Source organism: Pelodiscus sinensis, chromosome 3, assembly GCF_049634645.1.
Source record: "Pelodiscus sinensis isolate JC-2024 chromosome 3, ASM4963464v1, whole genome shotgun sequence".
Lineage (NCBI taxonomy): Eukaryota > Metazoa > Chordata > Testudines > Trionychidae > Pelodiscus > Pelodiscus sinensis.
In genome coordinates, this window is record NC_134713.1 from 64395433 (window position 1) to 64421715 (window position 26283).

At 41.9% G+C, this 26283-nt stretch overlaps 1 protein-coding gene and 1 long non-coding RNA gene across 3 annotated transcripts in view; one reads left to right on the forward strand and one right to left on the reverse strand.

The window, feature by feature from the left end:
- The window catches only part of LOC142827834 (uncharacterized), a 63652-nt gene that overhangs the window by 27071 nt on the left and 10298 nt on the right, over positions 1-26283 (forward strand). Inside the window, exons 1-2 of one of the 2 annotated variants that reach the window (XR_012902599.1) lie at positions 22010-22163; positions 26027-26200. This is a non-coding gene — a long non-coding RNA (uncharacterized LOC142827834). Of the gene's footprint in view, positions 1-22009; positions 22164-26026; positions 26201-26283 lie in introns of those variants that run through there. The other variant, XR_012902598.1, reaches the window with a different exon arrangement.
- The window catches only part of MDN1 (midasin AAA ATPase 1), a 162318-nt gene that overhangs the window by 25608 nt on the left and 110427 nt on the right, over positions 1-26283 (reverse strand). Inside the window, exons 72-87 of the mRNA XM_075923877.1 lie at positions 26008-26081; positions 25604-25799; positions 22792-22951; positions 21936-22082; positions 19454-19580; positions 18571-18676; positions 17729-17844; positions 15931-16416; positions 15064-15293; positions 13995-14141; positions 13627-13799; positions 12395-12556; positions 11756-11893; positions 5274-5415; positions 4347-4519; positions 3199-3342 (exon numbers count right to left, since the gene is read on the reverse strand). Of these exons, the coding sequence (XP_075779992.1) occupies positions 3199-3342; positions 4347-4519; positions 5274-5415; positions 11756-11893; positions 12395-12556; positions 13627-13799; positions 13995-14141; positions 15064-15293; positions 15931-16416; positions 17729-17844; positions 18571-18676; positions 19454-19580; positions 21936-22082; positions 22792-22951; positions 25604-25799; positions 26008-26081 (2721 nt within the window). The remainder of the gene's footprint in view (positions 1-3198; positions 3343-4346; positions 4520-5273; positions 5416-11755; positions 11894-12394; positions 12557-13626; positions 13800-13994; positions 14142-15063; positions 15294-15930; positions 16417-17728; positions 17845-18570; positions 18677-19453; positions 19581-21935; positions 22083-22791; positions 22952-25603; positions 25800-26007; positions 26082-26283) is intronic.

Consider the following 26283-nt stretch of genomic DNA (forward strand, 5'->3'; position numbering starts at 1 on the left):
CTTTTTGGTGAAAAGCACTACATTCTCTAACAAGATTCATTCCAGCATTCATTGTTACCATTTCTGCTAAATAAGGTGATGCTTGTCCTCAATAAATAAATAAAGCTGCCCTCAGGAATTCTTTCATATGTTTTCAAAGACTCAGTGGGTATGTATCTGCCCTCCTCAATTAATAGGCGCTGCCTGCTACATCTTTTCTACATTACGCACCTCTGATGTCTGTTCTAGATCTATCTGGTAAGCAGAGAGGGAAGCTGAAGAAAAATATTTACCCACTATACTGTCTTCTTCTTTAAGCCTCTCTCTGCTAATCAATCCTTTCTGTCCCCAAACATGATGCCACTGTGTTTAGAATATAATTTTTATTGCTCAAAGTCTTGAAGCAGGATCAGCCAGCCATCTCTATTTCAGACCACTAGGATGCATATCCATAGTTTGATCTGGCATTGATGGGTTTTTGAAGACAAACAATTTACAGATAAAGAAATTCTGTCACAAAAACTCAAGATTACAGAGTTGCATTTCAACTCTTGTTTACTTAATTATTTATTTTTAAGCCTTATGGCAAATGCACTTGGGCTCCTGTACTTAATTTCCAAGGACAAAAGAGACAGAAGGTTAAATCAGGGGTCAGAAGTGATGTGCCGAGATTTAACTTATTCACTTCTATTACAGGCCTGTATGCCATCGATACCTTTTAAAGTCAATAATAGTCCTACTTGCAACAGCTTCATTAATGAATCAATTAAGATGCAGATCATACCATTTTAGTAACACAGGATTTAAAAAAATCATTAAGATCAGAGTTTTAAATATCCTCAACACTCCAAAAAAAATCTCTTAAAAGTATCTTTTTCTTTCTTACTTTGGAATACACAAGCTTAATTCTTGGCTTCATCACAGACTTCTTGAATGAGATCAGGTAAGCCCCCAAGGATACTTCTACACTACAGCTGGAGGTGTAAGTTACAGCTCAAGGAGACATACACATACACTACCCTTAGCTGAGCTAGTGCACTGATGGTACTGCACTGAAGTTAAAAACTCGCTGCTGTAAGGTGTGGAGCATATACACCTCCTGGTAGCACTAAGGGGAGCTGAAGATGCACCTGAGTGTCTGAGTGCAACACTGAGCTGGTTGAAATTTTTAAAGCTTTTTTTCTTTTAGGGAGCAGGAAAAGACTCTGTTCTAAAACAAAATGGTGACAGTTTGGGATGAGACAGTTGTCAAAATGGTTCCTTTTGTGTAAAAATGTCATGCCTTTTCACTAACTCAATCTTCAAAGACTTTTATAACTAGTTAGTGCCAGTCTTTGGAGGGGCTTTTTGTAAAGGAAAAATTTCACTAACTTCTTTGGGAGGAGTGGGGGGAAATAGAAAAGATGTGAGACATTTTAAAAAGGGGAAAAATGGGTCAATTTGGCACACTTTGAAATGAAAATGAATTCTAAGTTAATACTTTGTTTTTCCCCTCTGAAAATAGGTCATCATAATTCAGTCAGTTCTGGTAACACAGGGAAAAATCGTGAATTATGCTTTTGTTGACATCAGAGCCTTTAGCTTTGTTTTTAAGATCTAGAGGCAGATATACAGAGGTATTTGGGTGCCTAAAGAGGCAGACACATGCCTAACCTGCTTTGCATGCCACAAAACACCAGACCTCCAACTCCCATTAAAAGTCAAATGAAAATAAATGCAATTTCCATTAGGCACCAATCTGTCTCTTCATCTGAAGGGGGCTGTGTCCATGAAAGCTCATGATACCATCTACATGTTTTGTTAGTCTCTAAGGCGCGGCAAGACTATTAGTCTGTAACTGGAAAAACTTAAACAACAAACATGGCTACCCCTCTGAAGCTTTTGTCTCTTTAGATGTTTGTAAATCTAAGCCATTAACACCTCCTTATCTTGCTGCTCCTTTCAAGCATGGAGCAGCTCTGTTTAGCAACTGCTTGATAACTCTTCCGCCCTCTGCCCAATTAGCCGAACTCCCTGCCTGTACCAGGCTTTGAAGCTCAAGCAGCAGGGCAGGCTCCCTGCTACATGAGGCAGGGGCAGGACTAAGCTCCCACCTACGTGCTAATGAAAATCAGCTCGTGTGCCACTGATGTCCTGGGTTAAATAAACAGGGCTCGACAGTCTTTGTAATCTACTCGCCCGTGGTGAGAAGATTACATCCCGGAAGAGCCGGGTTCAGGCGATCTGCGCATGAATTGTGAGAGAAAAATTTCTGAATAGAGAAGCACTCTGTTGATCATCAAAACTTCACTGCAAGTTAGTGATAGTATTAGCTATCTAAATATTAGATAGCTATTAGCCAGGATGGATAGGAATGGTGTCCCTAGCCTCTGATTGTCAGAATATAAAAATGGTCATATTTGATCAGACCAAAGGTCCATCTAGCTCAGTATCCTGTCTGCTGAGAGTGGCCAACAGAACACGGAATCCTCAAGCAATTCCTCTCCCGTCACCCATTCCCAGCCTCTGACAGTGGCTAGGGAGAAGCTGGAAATGGGTGACAGTAGAGGGTCACTTGATGATTATCTGTTCTGTTCATTCCCTCTAGGGCACCTGACATTGGCCACTTTCGGAAGACAGGATACTGAGCTAGATGGACCTTTGGTCTGATCCAGTATGGCCGTTCCTATGTTCATCACTTAGTAATTTGAAGTAAGACTTATGTAAGCAATCTCTGACTTTTGGCACAATAGAATATGTATAGTATATTGAATGTGTGTTATTTTATCACCAAGATATAGTACCCTTGAACCTCTTTAATCTGGCAATCTTGGGAAATAGATTATACCAGATTATGGCACCCCAGCCATGTGGGGGTCCAAATCATGGGTCCAAATCATGGGTCAGACACCCAGATTAAGGAGGTTCAAGAGTATAATTTTTGGCACGGTCCTTCAATTACTAAATAAAAACCACTTCTGCTCCATTATGCATTGTGCGGAGAACTTGAAGTGTTTTAACAGCAGGTCAGTATTCCCATGCACAAAATAAATGGCTTGTAACAATCTTGGTATTTTTTTAAACTAGGCTAGCCATTTATTATTTATTTTAAAAATACATTTTATATATTACTGGCTGTTTAAAAAATGTCATTACAATCCTTAGCATAGTACAATGTTACAGGTTTCTGAAGGCCCTGTAAAGTACAACCCTCTTACTGCTGTTTTAAAACCTTTTTACCTCATCTATTTGTTCGTGAATTTTCTCTTTGTTTTCACCATCCTCTGCTTGCTCCTGTTTTTCTTCATCCTTAGATGGCTTCTTTTTATCATTTTTATTGCCTGTATCTAAGCTGTCATCTTTTGCAACAAGTTCGGAATCACTCTGAGTTTGGAAACAAAAAATCCAAAAATTGATTATGCAAAATACCAAGTTGAAGTTTGTGTAATTACATGGCTATATGTCCCACAGGAAAAAAATGAAACACATTTAGTAAATACTCAAACTATCCCTTTCTAAGGCCAGAGCCTACTACATAAGCGGTTACCTTCTTCAATTAATGTGCAACATTACTACAGACATGATTGACTTGCCCACACTCAGCAAGCATGGACAACCTAGACAATAAGTTCAGGGACACTTGGGACATTTGGTTCAGGTTGATTTAATTCACTTGGGCATTTTTGTACTGTGAGTTTGCAACTCACCATATCATGCTACAACTATGAGGATCAGTTTTTCCCATGGCTGGTCAGGAGAGGCTAAACTCTTGAAGACCAACTCTGAAGAATAGGGAGAAATCTCAATTTGCTGAATTAGGGGAAAAAACCCAACCCCTTAGTGCAGGGGTGGCCAACCCATTACGGGCAAAGAGCCGGAGGGGAGGGGAGGCGGGGGGGGGGGGGGGAAGGGAAGGGGAAGAGTTGTTGAGAGGGGGGAAAAAAAAAAGCAGCAGCCCCCAGCCATGTTTGGTCGAGCAAAAAGAACGCCCCTTTCAGAAATGTGGTTAAAGGCTTTTTGGCCACATCAGGCTCCCACCGGCCGCCGCCAACTTGAAGATGCCATTTTGAATGGCCATGCCGGGCGGCTCCCCTGCCCCAGTGAGCTCAGGGAGCCGGGGACCGTTTTCAGGGGTGCTGGGGCGACTTCACGAGCCATGGGGGCGACTTGCTGGGCGAGTGGAGGGAAGAGAAGAATGAGGCTCATAAGCCGCAGGTTGGCCATGGCTGCCTTACTGCTTCCATTTTACATACCCTCTCATTTGAAGGGAGAATTTAACTAGTCCCTTGCTTCATATCAAGTCTCATGCTTTAGGTCACATTGAGGTTGTACATAACATAATAATATCTTATTTCTATTCCTTTTGATCTCCTTTTGTTCCTTTTTACCTCATCCATTCCTGGTCCAAATTCTTCTGTTTTATTGTCTTCATTGGCATCGTCCTCTTCCTCATCATCGTCATCACCCCAGAGCCTCTCATCCAGTTTATCAGCTTCAGCATCACCAAGATTTCCCATCTGCTTATCTAGCTCTTCATCATCATCTGATTTCTCACTGTCTTCTGTGTATGACACCACAATTCAATGGAACATGTCACAACTCTGATTCTATCAAACTACTATAATAATTTATTTATATAAATAAAATAAAATCACTATAGCAGTTTGAGAGAATATATATCTATCTCTAACTTTACTCTGAAAAAGCACTAAAAGATAGCATCTTGCTATTCAAACATGAAGCATGTTCAGAAGCAGCTGGGGATTCTATGTACAGTTGATCTATTAAGGCAAGACAATTTTGCAAAATCTATTCTATACAAGTTTGATTACAATATGCTGTTGCACAGCAAGCATGTGCTTTGCTGCAGAGTTTTAATTAAATTAAATTTGTTAATGACTTATTACAAAACATTGTAGAATCAGTTTCCCACCCGAAAACGTTAGCTCTGTTTTCCTAAGTGACATACAAAAGTCAATTACCGTCTATTTCTCCTGTACAAATGTATTAAAGCGTTGCTGAATATTATAATTTACTGAAATACTCATTGCTGAAAGACATCTAAAGTCATTAGCTCATCTGTAGCACTGTGATGGGTCATTTGATAATAGGAAGGATGACCCATTCATTTCTTCCAGTAAAGTTGGCTGTGGTTTAAGTTTTGTAACTGATTTATTACGGTTTATACTTGAATATTTCTATTCTACCATTAAACTTGGTTTAACGGTATCTATATGTTTTGCTATGTCAAAGTTACTAAATTAGTCAAACACATTTCTAGAAACAATCAGATTTCCTTAATGAAAGAAACAAACCCTTCTTGTCCTGTTCCCCATCATGCATTTTCCCTTCAAAGTCCTCTGACATTTCAATTGCATTATCCTCTCCTTCAATCTCTGGTTTGGAGTCTGGATCCTCTTTCTCCTTTTCTTGATCTTTTTGGTAGGTGTCTTCCACCTGGATTATTAAATCAACAGTTACAACAGGATTGTTTTCAAAATTAATGTTTATTTGACACTATCTTGACAATTACAATTACAATATGTAATTGTAATTATTTTTACCTTGATATCAAAAAAATCTTTTGTAACTATTGTTCCTTGAGATGTGTTGCTCATGTCCATTCCATTGTAGGTTGTGTGCTCGCCACATGCATGGGTGCCAAAAGCTTTTTCCCCTCAGTGGTATCCATAGGAAACTGACTCTGGCACCCATTGGAGTGGCACATGTATGTGCTGGTATGAGGGGCACTACCAGCTTTCCCCTCACCCAGTTCCTTCTTGCTGTAACTCTGACAGAAGGGAAGGAGGGTGGGCATAGAATAGTATGAGCAATATATACTGAAGAACAACAGTACAAAAGGTAACTGTTTTTGCTTTTTTTCTTGCTTGCTCATGTCTATTCCATTATAGATGATTCCCAAGCAGTATCTCTGGAGGCAGGTAGGAGTTCAAAGATGGACTGTAACACAAGCTCTGTCAAAGCCAGCATCATCTTTGGCCTACTGGGTGATGGAATAGCATGATCTGAAAATGTGTACTAATGACCATGTTGCAGCTGTGCAGATGTCCTCAACAGGGACATGTGCCAGGAAGGTGGCCAGTGATGCCTGATCCCCTGTGGAATGAGCCATCACTATCTGTGAAAGCAAAGTCTGCTCTATCTGGTAGCAATTATGGGTGCAGGTGGTGATCCAGGTTGAAATCATCTAAAGACCCTTGGAAGCCCTTCATCCTTTCAGCCACTGCTGCGCAGATCTGTGAAATGGGTCGGCGCCATTCCAAATACAAGGCCAGAGCACACTTGATACCAAGGGTGTTGCAGTCTGTGAGGGGGAATCAGTCCATTCCGCCTGCCCAGGCCTCTGCTCACGGGGCGTTTCCCCTCTGGAACCCTTCTGGTCACGTATGTCTCTTCGCCACACTGCCCTCTGGCAGTGCCCAAGTCACTCGCTCTGAGCCCCCCCTTCCGGGGGTTTTGGTGTCTCTTCAGCAGGCCTTGCCGCAGGCCTAGCAGGCTGGCCGGTCGGCTGTCCGAGCGCCTTGGCCCAGTCTGACTCTCTAGCCGTGCCCTAGCTCCAGAGAGCGTCCTGCTCCCTCGGCAGCCAGGCTCACACTCCCCCGGCTGAAGCAGCCCTCCTCTTTTATAGCTCCCAGCTAGGCCTTAATTGGTCAACGCCGCCCAGCTGGGCTGAACTCCCCGGCCCTGCTCCAGGCTGGGGTTTGGCTCTTAAAGGGCCAGTACAGGGCAGCTGCCCTGTTACACAGACGCCTCTTCTTGTTGGAAGTGTGAGGCTTTGGACAGAATACCAGAAGGAAAATGTCCTCGAAATGGCCAAAGCCATGGCCCTGGCTATGGCATCTGCCATATCTGAGGCTGCCTGAGAGGCCACTCTTGCCACTCTCTTCCCCTCAACAAGAACTCCTTCCTGGGCTCCCCTGTCAGTGAGTCCACAAATCTGGCCATAGACTGCTAAATGTTACAGTCATAACAGCTAAGTAGAGCCTTGTGATTGGCCTCTCTCGATAGTAGGCTGGCAGTCAAATACATTTTTCTGCCAAAAAGATTGAGCTTCTTTGCATCTTGTTCTTAGGGGTCAAACCTGGTTGCCCTTGGCTTTTGCGTTCATTGTCCGCCAATACTACTGGCTAGCTTGGGAAGAGGTGAGTATACTATAAAGGTATTCAAAACCTTTGGCCGGCACATATTTCCTCATTGCGTGCTTGGAGATGGTGGACAGAGTGGAGGGAATCTGCCACAAGAGCTTGATCAGTTTTACCATTCCCCCATGAACAGGTAAGGCCACCTCAGAGGAGTCGGGCACATAAAATGTTGAATAAAGAGGGTTCTGACAATTATGGGCCTCTAATCCCAGGTTTGCTGCTTTCCTTTTAAGTAGCTATAGGTGAGCTTTTACAGCATCCTGAAGAACTGTGTGGGAAGACCCTGCTACTGCTTCATCAGGTGACGAGGATAAAGAGATGGGACCAGGTTGGGCAGACAACTCTGCTTCCCCTCTTTGGAATCCTGCTCTGATTCTTCCTCTGAATCAGAGGGTGGGCAGGAGACTATTGCTGATCATTTCTCAGATGACCCTGAGACTTACCAGTGAACAAGCTTCCACATCTGAGGAAACCTCCAAGGATTCCAGAACTGCCACTGTCCCAGCTACTGGCTCTGAGGCAATGCACTCACTGGCAGTGCTGGGGGTGGGGGGGAGGGAGGTGGAGGGAGGGAGACGGATGACTCCAGATGCCCCGGCAGGTAACCTTGGCTCACAGGCAATGCACTTTTCCTGTTGTTTGAGTGTAAGGTGGAGGAAATTTGTCTTGTGGACCAAAGCAGTACTGCCGTCACCTATCTGCCCTTTCCATGCTTGCTGTCCCCACATCCTTTTCTTGGGGACTGCTGCTGAAATGTCACATGCTTCATCATCTGAGAATGGTTTTTCTCCATTGACCTGGAACAAAAGTGGGGAGACCTTCATCTCAACTCTGGAGACAAGCCTCTGAAGACCTGTACTGGCAACCTGGAGATCATCTGGAGACTGGTATCTGGACTCAAGGAATCAGTGTTGTGGGTCTGGAAAGCAACATGGACACTCAGAGGACTGGTGGTGGGCCTCTGGTGGCTGGTGATGCACCTCTGGGGCTCTGTACCAGACAGCTGGTGATCAGTGCTGGAATCCTAGGCAGTGGAGCTGGGAACTCTGGCAGGTAAGCTGACTTGTACTGGAGGACTGGTGATGCTGTTCTGGAGAGCATTGGCGGGACTGTCACCTGAAATGGTGCTGGGGAGCAGTGCCGTATAGACTGGGACTACTTAAAGAGCTTCAGGGCACATTTTCCCTTAGAACAGGAAACCTCACTGGCAGGAGTCGGCAGCACCAGAAGGGATAATTGAGGCCTGGCATGCCTCTGATGTGGAAAGCACTACCAGGTGTTGGATGCTCCTGCCACTTTCTGGAGTGGTATGCAAGTCTTGGAGGAGGCTTGACAGCTCTGTAGATGCTTGAGACTGGCTATGGTCTGGAACGAGTGAGCTGCCCTGTGGAGGTCTTTGTTCATCTCTAGCTCTCCTTCTCCTTATGGGACACCGGAGACTGCTCTCCCAGGCTTTTTCTGCTTCTTAGCTGGCATTGGGGAGGGAGACCAGCCCCAGTTCAAGGTTGGTGCTGGCAGCACGCTGTGCATTAGTGCAGCAGTGCTCGGGATGGAGTTTAATCTGGCTGGCTCAGAAACCAGTGTGAGGACAGAAGACACCTTAAAGAACAAGTGAAGCCTAATGCCCTGCTCTTTTTTGGTGCATGGCTTGAAACTTACATAAGTGACTCCTGTTGCTCACATGGCTTCCCCCAAGCACTTCAGACATCTTAGGTGGGAGGATCGCTGATGCGTATAGTTTTTTTACAATGGTCACAACGTTTAAAGCCCGGAGATCAAGGCGTGTCCCATCCCTGGACTAAGTGCTGTAAGAGACTAACAAACTATTTCTACACTACACACTAAGCTCTGGTCTACACTAGGGTGTATTTCAAAATAACCCCCCTTAGATCAAATTTGTAAGTGAAGCATTCACAGCTTATTTAAAAACCTGTACGCCTGCTTTCCTTGGGGAATAATGCTAATTTCAAAATAGTTAATTCGAAATAGCAGTGGTGTGGACACTCTGGTGCCGCTATTTCAAAGTAGCTACTTCCCACCGCAATTCAAACTAACTACAGGCAGTCCCCGGGTTACGTACAAGATAGGGACTGTAGGTTTGTTCTTAAGTTGAATTTGTATGCAAGTCGGAACTGGAACATATTGTAGGGGAAACTCTAGCCAAACATTTTTTTTAGTTTTGGATAGCATAGGGAAAGGTTAACTCCCCTCTAATGTTTGTTTTGCTGTCTGTTCCCCTGTTCAGAAGATTTCACATCTATTTCTGTCCCTGTGACAAACTCAGGACTAAAGGAGTAACTCATCAAATACCAAACAGCTCTGCACCATGCTTTGAGCTAATAGCTTTATTTCCACACACCACCCAGGGTTCTAGGAGGAGGGTCCTTTTTTTGCTAACACAATGAGGCCAGCACTTTGTTTGTTTTGGTGGAGTCTTTGTTTGCCCAGGGAGCCCAGCATGTATAGGGGGAGGAGGGGCGGAGAGGCTGCTTTTGTCTGCTGTTCGGCAGCCTGTTGCTCAGGGGAGGGGGCAGCCTGTTGCTGGCAGGGGGGGAGGGGGGAGGCGTGCAGGATGCGAGGCCGCGGGGGGGGGGGGGGGCAGCGGGCGTGGGGAGGCACTTTTCCTCTGCCCGGCAGCTCTGCGGGATCCCTGTCCCTGTGGCCAGATGCTGCAGGCAGAGGCCAGTTGGAGCCGGCCGAAGAGGAGGAGGAGGTGGATTCTAGGACCCAGGTGAGCGAGCCCCGGGGACGCTGCTGCGCTCCGGGAGCCCGGCATGTATAGAGGGGAGGAGGGGCAGAGAGGCTGCTTTTGTCTGTTCTGCAGCCTGTTGCTCAGGGGAGGGGGCAGCCTGTTGCTGGCAGGGGGGTGGGGGGAGGCACTTTTCCTCTGCCTGGCAGCTCTGCGGGACCCCAGTCGGAGCTGGCCTGAGGAGGAGGAGGATCCTAGGACCCAGGTGAGCGAGCCCCGGGAATGCTGCTGCGCATGTGCGGGAGTTGCCTCACCCCGTTCGTATCTAGGGATCCGACATAAGTCGGATCCACGTAAGTCGGGGACTGCCTGTACTCCCCAGTGCTTCCTGGGACTTCAAGTCAAGGTAGCATGTCCACATTAACAGTGCCTGCCTCAGACTAATTTCAAGGCTTCCCCATAGTGGGGAAGCTATTTTGATTTTGTAAAATTGAGAATTAAGTCAAATTTAGTTATTTCAAAATAGTTTCCTTGTGTAGATGTGCCCTAAGGGAACTATTAAAAATTATACCAAAAACATTTCTAACAACTATATACAGTAGAATGAAAAACAGAAAGAGTGGAAAAAGTAAAGCTTGCTGAGGCAGGGGAACATTCCAGAGCCATCACTGGTCATAGGAAGGAACCGGGGAGAGGGCTGTGGGAAGAGAGAAAGCTGGAAGAACCTCTAATACTGATCAGACCTTCCTTGTCCATCACCCCCGGGACCTGAGTCATCCCAAACAATGGAGTTTGCCGGACTAGGGGAGGTCAAGGCTCCCTACCTGGCTGCTTCCAAGTGGGGCTGCCCGCTGCCTCCAGCCCTCCACTGGGCACACCTGGCTGGGGCTGCATCCCCACACCACACCAGCCTTGGAAAGGGACTGGCCCCACCCCCTCCAGCCCCGGCCAGAGCTGCACCCTCACTGCTTCTCACTGCACCAGCCCTGGCTGAGGCTGTGCTCCTGGCTGCCAGCCCTTGTTAGAGCTGTGCTCTTCACCATGCTGGCCCCAGCGGGGCTCCCCACCATCAGCCGAGCCCAGGCTGTGTTTCTTAACCTGGCCAGCTGGGGCTCTCTAGTCCAACAGTATTTATGGTCCTGCTGAACCACGGATGTTGCTGGACCAGAGAGTCCCGGATTCAGAGGTTCAACCTGTGCTGGCAAAATGCATGCCACTCCTGAGGGCACCAGACCCAGTCCCCTATGGACAACACTAAGGGAAAAACTTCTAGCACCAGTGTACATGGTGAGCACGCACACCTACAATGGAACAGATATGAGCAAGTACTCAAAGCAGAACCTGTCTTCTTGACTGGGCAGTAGTGCACTCAGTAACATCTCCAACACAACCTATGTATTTTATTTTTCAAAACTTTAAACAAAAAAATTCTCTTTCCATGGTTGTATTAAAAAAGAATAACCAACCTAGATCTATCTTGTTTAGGAGATCTCATGTAAATCAAAATTGCTTACTGCAACTCAAAATATACCAGTACCACAACTACAACGTAATCAAAGGTGATATTTGTATGGCTGCCTTTTGTCATGTTTAAGTATAACAATTACAGGATTGAAGTTATGAACATATTTACTTTCTGAAATTAAGTCCTTTTCAGTAAAAATGGTCCAAAAAAGAACTTGAAATTAACACAAATGACTTTTGCAGTGTGTAGCTATGTATAGGAGCCAAGAATGCTATTTAAATATTGAGTCTTAGTCGAGTGTAGATTACTTACTCTGAAAAATCAAATGTACAATAAAATCTACTCATGGTAACCAATGTTAACGTAGATTACACATTTGGTTTGCTATGGCAAATGCTAATCCTCAAAATAAATGTTGATGTCAAATAACAAGCAGCATTTTGTTTCTAGTTGTTTTTGAACCAAAGCACATGCACATACCTGGTCTTCGTTTTCTATTTTGTCACTCACATCCTTCTTGCCTTCTCCATCTCCAATACCACCTCCTTCATAATCATGGAACTCTGTGGCTCCCTCTCCTGCTGCATCCTCCATTAATTCTTTTGGCAGACAAAATCCCTACAAGAGAGAAGCATATTTACTGATAAACAGTCAAAAATAATACTGACAAGATGAAAGATAGGAAAGAATAAGTGATCATTTTAACTAATAATATACTTTGAAACCTGTTTCTTTATACTGTCCCTATGCCTGCTCCTATAATATTTATTCCTAGAAATGTATATTTGTGAAAATTTGAATAAACCCTAAGTAGAAATCAATTGTTTCATTAGCAATGAAAAACTGAAAAAAATCTCTAAGCAGTCTCACATTTTTTGTTTGTAATCCATGACTGCACTCTGTAAGAATACCATGCTACTACATGCAAACAAGAAATGAACCAGAAAAATCATGAAATCTCTTCAAAAGTCATATTAAAATGGAGAAAGCAAATTTTAGGCATAAGTAAATTCAAATTATACTTACACAATGTGTATATTCACATTTAAACCACTGTAGACTTTTGCCTACATTATCTATGATTAATATCAATCTAATAACGTCTCTAAAGGTTCTTACCTTTTGGGCAAGGTCTGCAAATATTCTAGTCAGAACAGAAAGCAATTTCCCAGTACTTCTGTGAGATGCCAAGGAAACAATGAGGTAGAACAGGATAAGATCTGAATACTTGGAGAGCATGGGCATTAGGCGCACTAGCAAATGGCAAGATTGATTGAAGAACTGCAGATTAAAGACAAGGGGAAAAAGACCTTCCAGTCATAAATCCATCAACATTAAAATGAGTCCTTAGACAGGGTAGCACTACTGAAAACACAGGTAATTAAATCATATGCTGCTTTGACTAAATACTCTGTCTGTACCAAAAATCCAGTTTAGTTTAATATGTGCCTTTTAGAAATTCTCTACCCTGAAAAATTGCATTGTAGCAATTTGTTCTTAAGTTAAGTGACTCATAAAGAACTCAATTTTAAGCTTAGAAAAAAAATACATGAAAATGTTTTTCAGATACACACTTGGGCTATGTCTACACTGGCGGGTTATTGCGCAAGTATGGCCATTCTTGCACAAGAATCTGCAGAGCATCTACACTGCCCATCCGCTCTTGCGCAGGTAAATTTACAATACGGCGTGGTAAGAGGGGGCTCCTTGCGCAAGAGTTACGCTCTTTTATCAGGTGTAAGCCCTCTTGCACAGGAGCTCTTGTGCAAGACGGCAGTGTGGACACTCGGCAGGGATTTCTTGCACAAGAGAGCCCTATAGCTAAAATGGCCATCAGAGCTTTCTTGCGCAAGAGAGCGTCCACACTGCCATGGGAGCTCTTGTGCAAAGCACAGCGCACATATGGTAGTGTGGACGTTTTCTTGCACAAGACTTCTTGAACAAGAACCCTTGTGCAAGATGTTCTTGCGCAAGAACCCACCAATGTAGACATAGCCTTAGTGTACATATTTTACTTAAATTCCTTCAGTTTCTAGTGCTTTTTCTATCTTTCACATTTCATAAAATCTAAACCGTTCTTTCCCTATAAAAAGTATGGACTTGTCTACAAAGACAGTAAGTTTGTGGCAAGGTGGGATGTAAATCTACTTCACATCAGTCCACATCATTATGCAATGGAAGTTCTGCAATGCACTTTGATTCACCCCGTTTTCACACATCTTTCCAATTTTAAAGATAAATGCTAGTAGAGTGGGTGGTGAGGTGTACATAGTGAATATTTATGAGTCCATATTCAAATCTTCTTCCCTTTGAGACTACAATACAAAAAAGAAAGGGAAGAATGAATTTACCTTGTGTTTGTCTGCTGTGCAATCCTCTCCATAAGATTTCAGTCTTTCCAGGAGTTCTGAAATGGCTGAAATTATTTTCTGCACATGCAGAGAACTCACATCTGCACAGAGGTTTTCATCCAAAAGCTTAGTTAAAAGCCCCGATTTGAGTCTGTCGGTTGAGACCTCCCCCTCTTTGACAGAAGAGCAGAAACACAAAGTTATCAAAAACAGTCTCTAGAATCTCAAAGCAAGAAATCTAGAAATTCCTATCTCTATCAAGCCTTACAGATAGTTCCAATTAGGATTAAATCTGTAATATTCAGTAACAGATGCCACTTAAATGCAGGTGTAATGTAGGTGTGCATAACTTAAGTTCACAGACTTACCATCTTCCTCCAGGGATTTTTCTTCCTCCTTTCCTGCTTCCTGTTTTCTTTCTGTTAAACTCTGGATGGCATAGAGGACAACATGGATGGCAGTTTCTACTTGGTTCGAGAAATGCTCTACAAACTCATCATCTGATTCTTGGTTCCCTTTTGAATCAAAATTGTCAACTTAACATGAGAATGTACTAAATTTCATCAGTAGTCATTCGTCAAATTTTCCTTATACACAGCAAACATTATTCTACATGATACATTGACTGGCATCTATGTCAATTTGGAGAGTTTCATTCTTTCCAGGCACAGGTAATAAATGTTACTGGGGGTGTGCTGAAAGCTTCATTAAATGAAGAGAAGCAGAGCACTCAGACTCAAAAGTTTGGTCAAAGATGCATTTAATCAACTCTGCAGAGTTCTAGTAGTTCCAACCACAACATCTGGGTTAAAACGTTGGTGTCTACTGTATAATTATTAGAAAAGATCAAAAGCATGGGAAGTTTAAAAGGATTGGTGCACTTGAGACCAACCCGAGAGACTGCCAAAAGTGACAGGTACCACAAAGAAAGGAAAGATATTTTAAAAAACGTAGGCCGGGGGGGAGTGGGGGAAGGCAACAACGGACACATGACAGACTGGGTAGCAGTGTGTGTAAACATTTTTAGAAAAGCATTCCAATTTTTCAGGGCTAAGTCAAAATGAAACATGGACAGTTTGCCCATCATTAAAGGGGATCCCATTTTTTGGCTTAAGCTCATGGAAGACAAAATAAAATAGTGCTTTATTTCTCCCCCTCAATATGGGTGAACATTTGCACTCACAGAATTATGGTACACATAGTGCAGACAGGCAACTGTGTAAGTTTCCTCATACATCCCTACGAAAGTATTTCTCTTAATCTTGAACTACAGCGACAGAATTAAGCAGACACTATAGACTACACAACCTGTGTGGACTCTACAATGGGCAAAAAGTTCAGACTAGATCAAATTAGTTTTGCTGTGCCCTACACACACTTCAACTCGGATGCCCTGAATTCTCATTTTAATTTCAAGAGTAGAGGAGCAGTCCTTACCACCACAGTCTGAAGTCAAACTAAGAAGCTGGGTTTTCCAGGTAGTGAAGTCTTCAGCAGTTTTATTAACTTCCTCTTGGATGTATTCTAGGCTCTTGATTAATGCCATTTCCTTCGTAGACTGTTTACCTTCCATCCCTTGAAGAACATATAAGGAGTCTATGCTTTGCAACTGAGTGGAGACTTTCAACAAACAGGTCAGCCCTGAACTGCAAACTTCAAAATCTTTCCTGGAAGAAGAAAGAAATGGCACAGTATTGAAAGAAACATATATTTAAAATTACAACTTTACTTTATTTCCTAATGGAATAAAAGTCATGGAAAAAAGCACAGATACCAAGGGACAGATGGAGAACCTACTGTTTTGCTTCTTTGTAATATATTAAGAAAAACCACGAGGTGGTGGGTGGGTTTAACAAAAAATTCTACTGGTATTTTAAATTCGAAATTCATGCATTGTCTAACTTGGAACTACAGAAGTAACAGAAAAACCACTGGGGTGTTATCACTGGAGATGAGAGACAAATGCTGAGCAGCAGAGGGCAAAGAATTTTTGGTTGGATTATTAATGAGAATTTATTTTTTGTTAATAACTATTTAACTTAAATACCAGACAAACACTTAGCAGGAGAGCAAATCAAAGCCTCTCTCTTTCTGTTAAGGATATAGGATAACCCAATTTCTGAGATTACCCAAACGTATTCCAGCAAAATCAGGAAAGGACTCACTTGACATCCCAAATATGTCTAAGGTTAAGATTAAAAAGTAAGCAGAAAAAAAGAAATATCTTTCAGATTCTTAAAAAAAATCTCATGAACTCTGAAATGCACAGAAAGTGTTTAGATACTATGCATGCACACAACTTACCAAGAGTAAAATAAGGTTTCACAAGACTGTTGTCTTATTCTGTCTATATCTGCTTTCACAGTCTTTACCTCTGCAAGCATCTCAGTCACACTTGCAGATAACTGCTGCCATAGTTGATCCTGTTTTCTCATCCTACATCCGGAGGGAAGTTGATCTGCGGCCACTGGAGACAAGTATTTTAACTCTGAGAGGATTAGGTCAGGTATTCCCACCTGGGGATTTTCCAGATTCTGTTCAGTTCCTTTACACTGGAGAATGTTTGTCTGCATATCTGTCCTTATATCATGGCTACAGTTTAAAGACAGTTCTCTTGGGCAGCACTGTACAAACCAAGATAGCTGCTGAAGGACCATCATACATTGCATGGCAAGATGTTGCAATCTGTCAGTCCACTGCTGAACACTATCTTGAGGAGGAAAGGCTACATTATATTCTTGAGTAACATTCATTCTTGAATCAATCTCCTGTATACAACTCAGGAGATTCCTGTTTAGAAGAGCATACAAAAAGAAATGTTTAAAAGACTGTTGGTATTCAAAAAACACATCATATTTCCTAGAAGAACCACCTTAGAAACAAGATGATATTTTATAAAATCAGAATAATGTAAAATATTTGTTATATCATTATCACTTTGTCCATCCAGATACAAATAATTTTTATTAAAGGACATTCAGAGTATTTTAAAATTATTTCTATACATTTTCTCGTTATATGCAATAATGTCTTGAAAGCTAGAAAATGAAGCTTTATTTAATGGATTTCCCTCCCCTTCATTCTGTACACATGAGTTTCCTAGGATCTGCTTCATCAAAATACTGTAGGTTTACTAAGACACATAAGATTAACTGACTCACTGGCCTTCATTCAATTATTCTTCACTTTCTTCCACTATTTAAAGCAGCTAATTCTACCAAGCCACCATATGATCACATGAATCTGCCATAAAAGTTACAGCAATTTTCATTGAGAGTCGTTTGTGTCAGCCACTTGCTAACTTTTTCCCCAAAACTGGAAAGCTAAAATACAAGTTGAAGCAACTTAAGTCAGATCAGCACTACCACTAACAAATGGCTTCTGTATGACAATAAAAAGATGTAGACATAATTTTGTACTGTGATTCTTTTCTGGTCTTCAATTGTGTGTCTCTCTCATTTCTCTTAATTTTTTTGATTCAAAGTAGGGTACTTATTTCCTAAATTTTTCAATCTGCTTGTCCAGATTTGAGATCAGTTGTGACTATTTTGCTCCATGTTTTAATTTCAGAGACTGGAACTGTTAGTCTGTTGAATTAAACACAGTATTAAAGTCCAGGATAGGGAAGTTAAGAAGTGTGGGGTTTTTTTTGTAAACATGTAACTGCTGAAATTTTCAGCAGTTACATGTTTACATGCGGGGGGCAGGAGGCAGGCTGGGAGAGGGAAAGGGCACTCCGTGGGAGACAGTGCACGTGGTGAGCCATGCTGCTGCCTCTTGCCTGCTCCTGCCAACAGAGGGAGGGGCCTTGTATGTAACCGTGAGGGTTATCAGTCAGCTGTTTAAACGAATACATGGTCATATCTCTAGTCTAGAATGGTGATCAGAAACTGATGTTTGCTCCCAGAGGGGAGACAAATGTGATCTAATCAAAATTCCTTTTCTTTTATTTGAGAATCAGACAACTAGGCAGAAAATAAAAACAAAAAGAAAAATCTATGCCTTCTATCACGCAATTTTCCATTCTTATATAAATTTAAATATTTTTAGTCAACTTCCTCTTCACCATTAAAAAAAAGGCTACTAACAAAACGTGAGATACCTCAGTATTATCCACTGTTCTGTCAAAGCAGTGAGTAAGCTCCTCTGCATAACAAGCATCTTCATAAGATGTGCAGTGAATCCTTTACATCTATCAATGCTACCTAGTCCAATTTCCTGAAGAAAGGTGGGAAATCAAGCAAAGGTGAGTACAACTGTGTTCAATTATATTACAATGCTTTGGACTGCGAAGTCTAACAAGATCACATACAAAACAGCATCAGACTTAGTGAGTGCTTGGTGAGAGAATACCTGGAAAGTCTCAGATACTGCAGGAGTTGGTTCTGATCTAACAGGAACCATTTCCTCCCCCCTTCAATACTAAACTAAAGCATTAGGTAGTGGCATTTTGTTGGCAAGGTGCAATCTTCTGTGTGAGGAACAGAAAGGAGGCTCTGACCTAGTCTGGTCATCATAAATGCCAGAACACATTTCATGAAAGTAGAGATGCCAATACTGTTGTACTGGCTAAATTCCACACTGGATAATTTGGATTTTGTCTACCTAAATGTTTTCCACAGCTCAGGAGAGGCTAATGGGATTCAAGAATATATACAATGCAAAAAATAATTTGGGATGAAATATGCTTCATGTAGAACATTGATTATTAAACAGCATCTTTGATTATTTTTACATTATATAGTCACAAAATCAGAGAGACTCAATACTTTTAAATCACTAAGTTGGAACACTATCCCCAAACCAGATTTTAAATAAACGTAGATCTTCTATGACTAATTCAAGTCATGCCATCCCTTAATATTAGAAAATCCCAATTCAAAGCGGTAAAATAAAATTCACATAAAAAGCTCTCTCAGCTGTTGTTTGTTGTTACCCATTTACCTTGGCAGGTGCTAATAATGCTGTCTGAAGCCTAGAGTGGCGTGCAAGAGATTGATAGAAGTACTTCTGGCATCCATCCCAGACAGAAGAGATCTCTGTCAGCAACCTGAAATAGTAGGAACAGGCCTGACTTGAAAAAAACAACACTATATCAGAATCCTAGAAAGCGTAACAGAGGCCTGGTACCACCAAGCTTAGAGAAGCTGGGTTTAGTTGTGCATTTAGCCAACGAAATTAAGTGAATGATTTAATAAGAACACAGTTTTTTGGCTCATCTATGACTGTTTGAAAGGAAAACATACTAAAAAATTGAAATTACTAAAAATTCTTAATTAAATCAATTTTAATTAAGACTCGGGTAATGCAACTCACTCCTACACATCACCTTCCAAAAATCGTTCTACAATTTGAGACACTAAATTGTAATGTCTATGAAAAAATTATTTCCTTATGGGCAGGTTAAATCATAACTGCCTTCTTTGGAGACCTTGCACCTTCTTTTCAAACATTTGTTTGGGATAGGAAACTGAACTAAATGGACCACAGGTTTGATCTGGAAAAGAAATTCCTATGACTCTAGAGTCAGAAACACTCTTTTTAAAAAAGTTTAAGTGTTTTTCTGCCCCTATTTGGATTGAAAAATACTGTTCCCTCAAGTGTTTTTAGTTATAGTAAAATCTTAGGTGCTACTACAATAGGAGTAACATTTTCAAGTTGTTTACTGAACATATAAAGTAAAAGTAATTCATAGATCTAAAAAAACCCCCTAAAATAATCCAGAAAAAACAGGCAGAAGAACAAGTCATTCCAGAAGCACTTACAAAATTAAGTGATATTTATGGTTAATATTACAACCCAAAAGTACAAAATGCTAAGTACATACATGGTGTCCAATTCATGTGTGCAATTGACTAGGGCTAATGCACTGTGTAAATCCAACGGGTGCAGGCAAAGCATATCCTGAGGGTCTTTTGAACGAGACCAAGCAAGGCCTTTTCGATATGACAAACCTAGAAAGACATTAAAAAAAAGCATATACCAAACCTTTATACTCTGGTACTTTGATACATAGTATGAGACCTAGTCAATACCAATTACGCTAACACACAAAAGGTTTCAGTTATTTCTGAGGCTAACAGCCCTGAGGCAATCATAAGTTAGTAGCAGATTCAAGATCATACTAGAAGAACATATAGGAAAGGACTGTGTGAAAACAAGTGGACATTAACCTCAGGGGTGATTTGAAAGTGGGAGACAGGTAAGACATGATAGAAGCAAACTAAAAAAATCTGAATCTGAAAGGCAAAAAAAGAAGTGTCAAACAAAACTAGGGACAAAGATACAGCCTGATAACTTCTGAAACCCATCACATCTGTTATTCTAGTTCACAACAACTGAGTTAAATGTAATATTGCTTTCACACAAGCCAATTTAAACAGTATTTTCAAAGCACGTGTGAATATAATTTTTTAGAGCCAAATGGCTATTATATAATAGCATCAAATGAATTCAAGTCACAAAGGCATATGCCAACTCCTCAAACAAAAGGGAAGATAATTGCAACAAAAAGCACATAGCACTTTTCATTTATAATCTCAGTGCTTTAACAAAGTTGATCAAGGATCTGCCTCCAAATCTACACGAGGAAACCTAAAGCCTGGGAAGGTTAAAATGTCCATGGTGTTGCAGTGAATCAGTGGTAGAGGCAGAACCCAGGTGTGATGCCCCAGTCCAGCGTCCAAGCTACTAGACACCACCACCTGATTACAACATTACATCAATGACCAGCCACACTTTTATAAAGTTTCTATTTCAGCAAGGTTATCACAGATCACTATCAAAGGGAAGTTGTCCATCTACTGGGTCACTTCCAGACATTCTTGTATATAGTCATCTAAATAAAAAAAAACCTTGATATTCTGGGTACTACTTACCCAACATGAAATGCTCTCTCTCAAGTACGTACGTACGTGTACACACACACACACACACACACACACACACACACACACACACACACACACACACACACACACACACACGTCCAGCCCCTCAGAAATAAGGGGATTGGTTTAAAACTCATGAGATTTTAAAAATAATATATTTAGTACTTTTTACTTGACTTCTGATATGAACCTTTAAGGTGCATTTTAGAGACTCGTCTGGGTCACACTTTCAAGGTTCTCAGCAACTATAAGGCTTAGAAACTTAACTTTTTTAAAAATGAAAGTTGAGAATCCCACCTAAATCATAAACCTCCAGAAGCAGTGGCTTTAAAAAAATATAACAAATACTATAAGACTCGTGATAAAAATCACAAGAGTTAGCCACACTTTGACTTGTACCCTACGTTTCTAAGATTGAGAGAACAGGGACAAGGGAAAAAAGATAAGGTTTAAATGTTGACAACAGCTATCTGTTGTGACTCATTGCAAATTATTTAAATTTACCACACAAACTCACATGTAAGCCAAATAAGCCTAAAGCATCAGGGCATTAAATTGGGCGATCACTTTCTACCCATCAGTCAGTCTATACACACAGTTACTCAACCAAGAGATGGGAAGAGAGACTTGAGCATGCTCAAAGCCTGGGGAAAGATGAGGTTTAACAAGTTTGAGAAGGCTGCTGAGCTTGAAGCCTCACTGTGGGCCAGTAAAACAAACGACCAAGCTAAGAAAAGCCACAGAGCAGCACCGAGAAGTATCTGTATGTGCAGAGTTGATATATTTTGTCCTTTTTTCAGTAACCCAGGATAGCTGAGAACAGGTCCGTCTGACGAGAATGGAAATGGTGCTGGAACAGTTGCTTTGGAGCTCGCCATTCATCTTTGAAACTTTCCACACTGCCTTGCTAACAAGCCTCAGCATGTTCTGAATCTCTTCCCTAGGCAAGCAGTTCAGCCATCATGTCTATTCATTCCATAGCTTCTCTGCCAATATTAGCCACTGAAATGTGGAACCTTGTTTGCTATGGCCAATTCTGAAATCACTAACTCATTTCATATTAGCTTTGAATCAGAGATCGTTATTAGCTAAAGCAGGGCAGTGGCTCCTGACTAGTTATTCTGACTAAATGCTCTGAAAACAGAGATCATTTTACATATAATGTACAACATCAGGGGATGAATGGAAAGGCTGTTCTAATAATCCTGACTAACACCAGAATATTAATCTACATGAAGTTTTGATGCACACATCAAAAAAAGTTCAATATTGGTTTACATGCTCATGAAAACATTATCCACTTTGATGCCTCAATTCACAGAAAGAAACTAGCATCACTTAATGTGTGTTTATCAGAAAAAGTATTCTATCCTACATTTTTTGTACTTTTAGCTCAACCACATTTAAATCAAATCTCACCTGTTTTAGTTAGGCTTTTAAAGAGCTGTGATAAAGCCCGTTGTTTCTGCATAAGAATATGTTTGACCTCTGACTTCTGTTTTTCTTTATCTGCAGCCTGATTAACTGTTAAGTTCTGCAGTTCAAGTACAGAAACAATGATATCACCTGCAGGGGAGACAGTGGTGGGAGAGAGACTTGGAATCTCAACATGCATAAATTAATTACAGAAGGGAGCCATATAAATAAGTAATTAAGACCATGTTCTTAGATTTTTTTTTTTAGTCAGGCTGTCATGTGACTATCATTACTATTTGTATCTCTATAAACTGGAATTGTCTGGTCTGACATCTGTGGTATGGATGCTCTAGGAACATAGTGTCCCAACATGCTGCAGGATGAGGGGTGCTTTGAGCCCAGCGCAATGCGAGGGAAAGGCACAGGGGACAGGAGCCCAGTGCATGGCCCAGCTGGGAACCCTAGTGCACAGCTCAGCGAGGCTGCGGGAGGGGGTGCCAGAAAGGCCAGCTGGGCTGGATGTGTGTGTATGGGAAAGCCCAGCCCATGAGACCCAGCTGGGCTGCCTGGAGGAACTGGGGAGCCTGGTGCATGGCTCACAGCTGGGCTAGTCGGGGGGGAGAGTAGTAGCCAGGAAGGCCAGCATGTGTGGGGCGGCGGGTTGGAAGGGGGGGGGGAGGAAGCCCAGGGCACGACCCAGCACGTCTACCGGGGGAGCTGGAAAACCCAGTAGGGCAGAGCAGGGTAGGGGGACCAGAAATGACCTCCAATGGTCCAGAAAAATCTCTCATCCAGGACCACTCAAGTCCCGAGTGTGCTGGACCAAGGAGGTCCAACCTGCAGTGTTTCCAATACTCACCTGTGAACTGGTCAAGACTCTCCACCAAGTCTAGAAATGAGTTCTTCTTCATAAGTGTTGAACATAATATCTTCATTCGCTTTGTGAGCTTGGGCAAGCGACACTGAAGAGATTCTGTATCAAACGTAACTCTACCAGAGCATTTTTCTGAGAGCAGAGTCTGAGAAAATGGAAGAATCATCATCCTTAGCAACAGACAGCTCCACAAGGATCATAGCTAGTGCTAAGGTTATGTCACAGAGATCACGAAAGTCATGGAATCTCTGACATTCTCCACTTCAGCCCCAGGGCGGTGGGGCTCTAAGCCATGCAAGCAGTGGCGGACCCAGCAGCTTCCAGCCATATGGGGTGGGGGACGGGAAGAACCTGGAAGCCTGAGCTGACAAGGGCAGTGAAGGGCTCCCAGAGTCTGAGCCTCAGCAGGTGACAGGAGATCTAGAGCTCCAAGCCACTGGCTCCACAGCTCTTAGTGATCTGGAGCTCTGAGCCACTGGCCCTGGAGCTCAAACCACAGGGAAAGGAGGCTCCCGCAGGTTTAAGCAGTCACAGGTAGTCAGGTACGCTGGAGTTTCCAGCCATCATGTGTAGCTGGGAGAGCCTGGAGCCAGCTGCAGTGGTGGGGTATGATGGACTCCCTCCAAACTAGGGGCTCAGGCTCAGCCCCGTTTGATCACTTATTTTTAGACTAAGTCAGGGACAATTCATGAGTGTCCATGAATTTTTGTTTATTGCCCATAGTGTGACTTTTACAAAAAATAACAATGACAAAATCTTAGCCTTAATCAAAACAACTTTCTGTACAGTACTAAAGCTTCACATTCAGCTGAAACCCAAATCATTATATCCAATCAGCATATATTTAAAAAGTGTTGCAGCTTAATCAAAATTCTGGGTTCAATTCCACATTCTGTCCACACCAATATTTTGAATAATTTGCAATATAAATATCTGAGTTTTCGAAACTGAAAGATATGGATAATCAGTTATTTATCCCCTGTACTGAGGGACTGAAAGGTTTATTTGGTAGCTACAAACAGTTTTAAAAATACTCAAATGGAAGTTAAACACTGAGAAAGTCAAGAGTTATTCCCAGTTTTGGATAACAGCTATTCCTCAGAGCTTATTCAATTCTCATCTTCCTTATCTCTTGCTGTGGTTATTTCTTTTCTCTAGGACAGAATTATCAGCATCATTAAACTTGTTTTTAAAGTTACAGACTAACATAGTTTTACAAGTAGTTCTGTGACACCTTAGAGACTAACAAAAATATTTTCCCACTCCTACTAGAAAAGCAAGCTAACAGTAAATAATCAGCAACAATGTATGTTTCCATCGCAAAGAATACAATAATGTTAAAGTATACACATTGGATTTGTATCAGATCTCCTCTCAGATTGCCATACTAAAGTAAAAATCCAAGGACGGGGGAGGGGGAGGGGGAAGGGGAAGGGAGGGGCGACTAAGGATTATAAATTGCAGTTATCTAACTAAACATGTAATAGATACAATCTGTAACTAGCCGATAAGGACCACTTCTGGAGCAACCCCTGCCCACAGCCAGCCCTGTCTGCCGTGAACAGAGGCTGCTCCTGGGGAGGCCCAGATCCCTTTGCTCATGGTGAATCTTGGGCAAGCAGCACTGTGGAGACGGTGCTGGGGGAATCAGCTTTTAAGCCAGCGCTTCCCCTCTCCCCCCCCATACTGGTTCCTGTTCCCCCCACACTTGCTGCGGATAGGGAAGGGGGAGTGAGTAGTCGATACTCCAGTCGACTATTCACTTACATCCCTTTAAAAATAAATAAATAAATAAATAAATTAAAAAAAAAAAAGATTTACCCCCTCCCCAATACTCTTCCATAATGAAGAAACAACAAAATCCAAATGGAAACTACCAAACAGAAATACCTGATACAATCTTTCAGTGCAACATGAGGACCTTATTAAAACTTAAAATGCCAATACTCCAATGGGAATAGAATTTGCTTCAGATAACTTCCCCTCTGAGCTGGAGAATATGCTAATAGAATTTAGAGCTGAATCCAAGAGGGCTAAGAGTTATCAATTTATGTGACTCATCAATCCACCTACTCATCTAACACCACAGCCCTTTCAGACAGCAGGCAAAATAAGCAGTCTTTCCTGTGACTGGTATTTGATTGACTAGGGGGTTAACAGACCACCACAGATAATTCCCAGATATCTGGGGACCACATACACACCACTAACAGATCACCACTGGAATCCAGATTATCCTGCATGGAAAATCTTAGACTAACTACATTGGCACTTAACTGTATTGCAACTTTTTCACTCAAGGGTGTGAAAAATCACTCCCTCTTCCGAGCGCAGCATATTACAGGGCTGTAAGACACCAGTGTAAACCAGGGTAAACCAGGTTACAGAGCTGGGAGTACTCCCAGAGCATGTAGCTACTCCCCTCATGGAGGTAGTTTATCTGGAGCACTGGAACATGGAAGTATGGTGACGGCAAAAGTGTAGTTTAGTGTAGATAAAGACTTACTGAGCAGTAAATCCATCGCACGGCCTTTCTTCTCCCCCAAGCATTTTATCATACACAGTATAATTGAAAAAATGAGTGTCACAGGACTACTCGTTTTTAAAGTACAGACTAATATGGCTACCCCTCAGACTGGGGAAAAAAAAGAAAAAAAAAGAGAACACACTTAAAACTTCTGACAAATACTCAGATATAAGATTTTAGGCACTAACTTGTGCAGAAAGTCATAAAAACAAAATCACCATTCAGGTCAGAACACATCCTTCTTGTAATTAGAACGAGAAGTGCAAATACCTGAGCAGAATCTGTTCTAGAAGACAAAGTGTTTCTTAATATGCTGTTTAATCTTTGCAGTTTAGTCTCTTTATTCTCAGACTCTTCTTGCCTCTGCAAGCAGTTTAGAGCCTCTTCTTTATTACTCTCAACCAGGGAAGGTCGACAGGGCTCCTTCAGAACAGATTCAAACTTCTTCATGAATTTAAAAAGGGTCCTAATCACCAAAGAAAAACACATGATTATTTTCTACTCTGGAAATGTTATCTTCTGAGAGCAGGTAGTACAAATAAACTTCAGTGACCTACCAAGACCAGTGCAGCACAGAATCCAATTAGCAGGAAGTTAGGAATACAGAATGTGCATATACAGTCTAACAGAATGAATCCCCAAATTGTCCCTTTCTTTCAAAAGTACCATGTTACCTGTGTGTCTTCTCCACAGACTGTTTTACAGCCCAGAAGCTGACATCATTCCACTTGGAAATTTTCACAAATCCCTATAAGAGAAGAGGAACTGTTCATGAAATATTTCTGAAAAACATAATACAGTATTCGCTTCTAAAGACAACCACAAGAAATGATGAGTGAAGATGAGCTGACAGCATTAAATAGCAAGGTATTCAGTAGCTGTGCTACATAATTTTCTGCTTAATGCATGCATTTGAGCCGGAAGTGCTACATAGACAACGTGGTTAGATC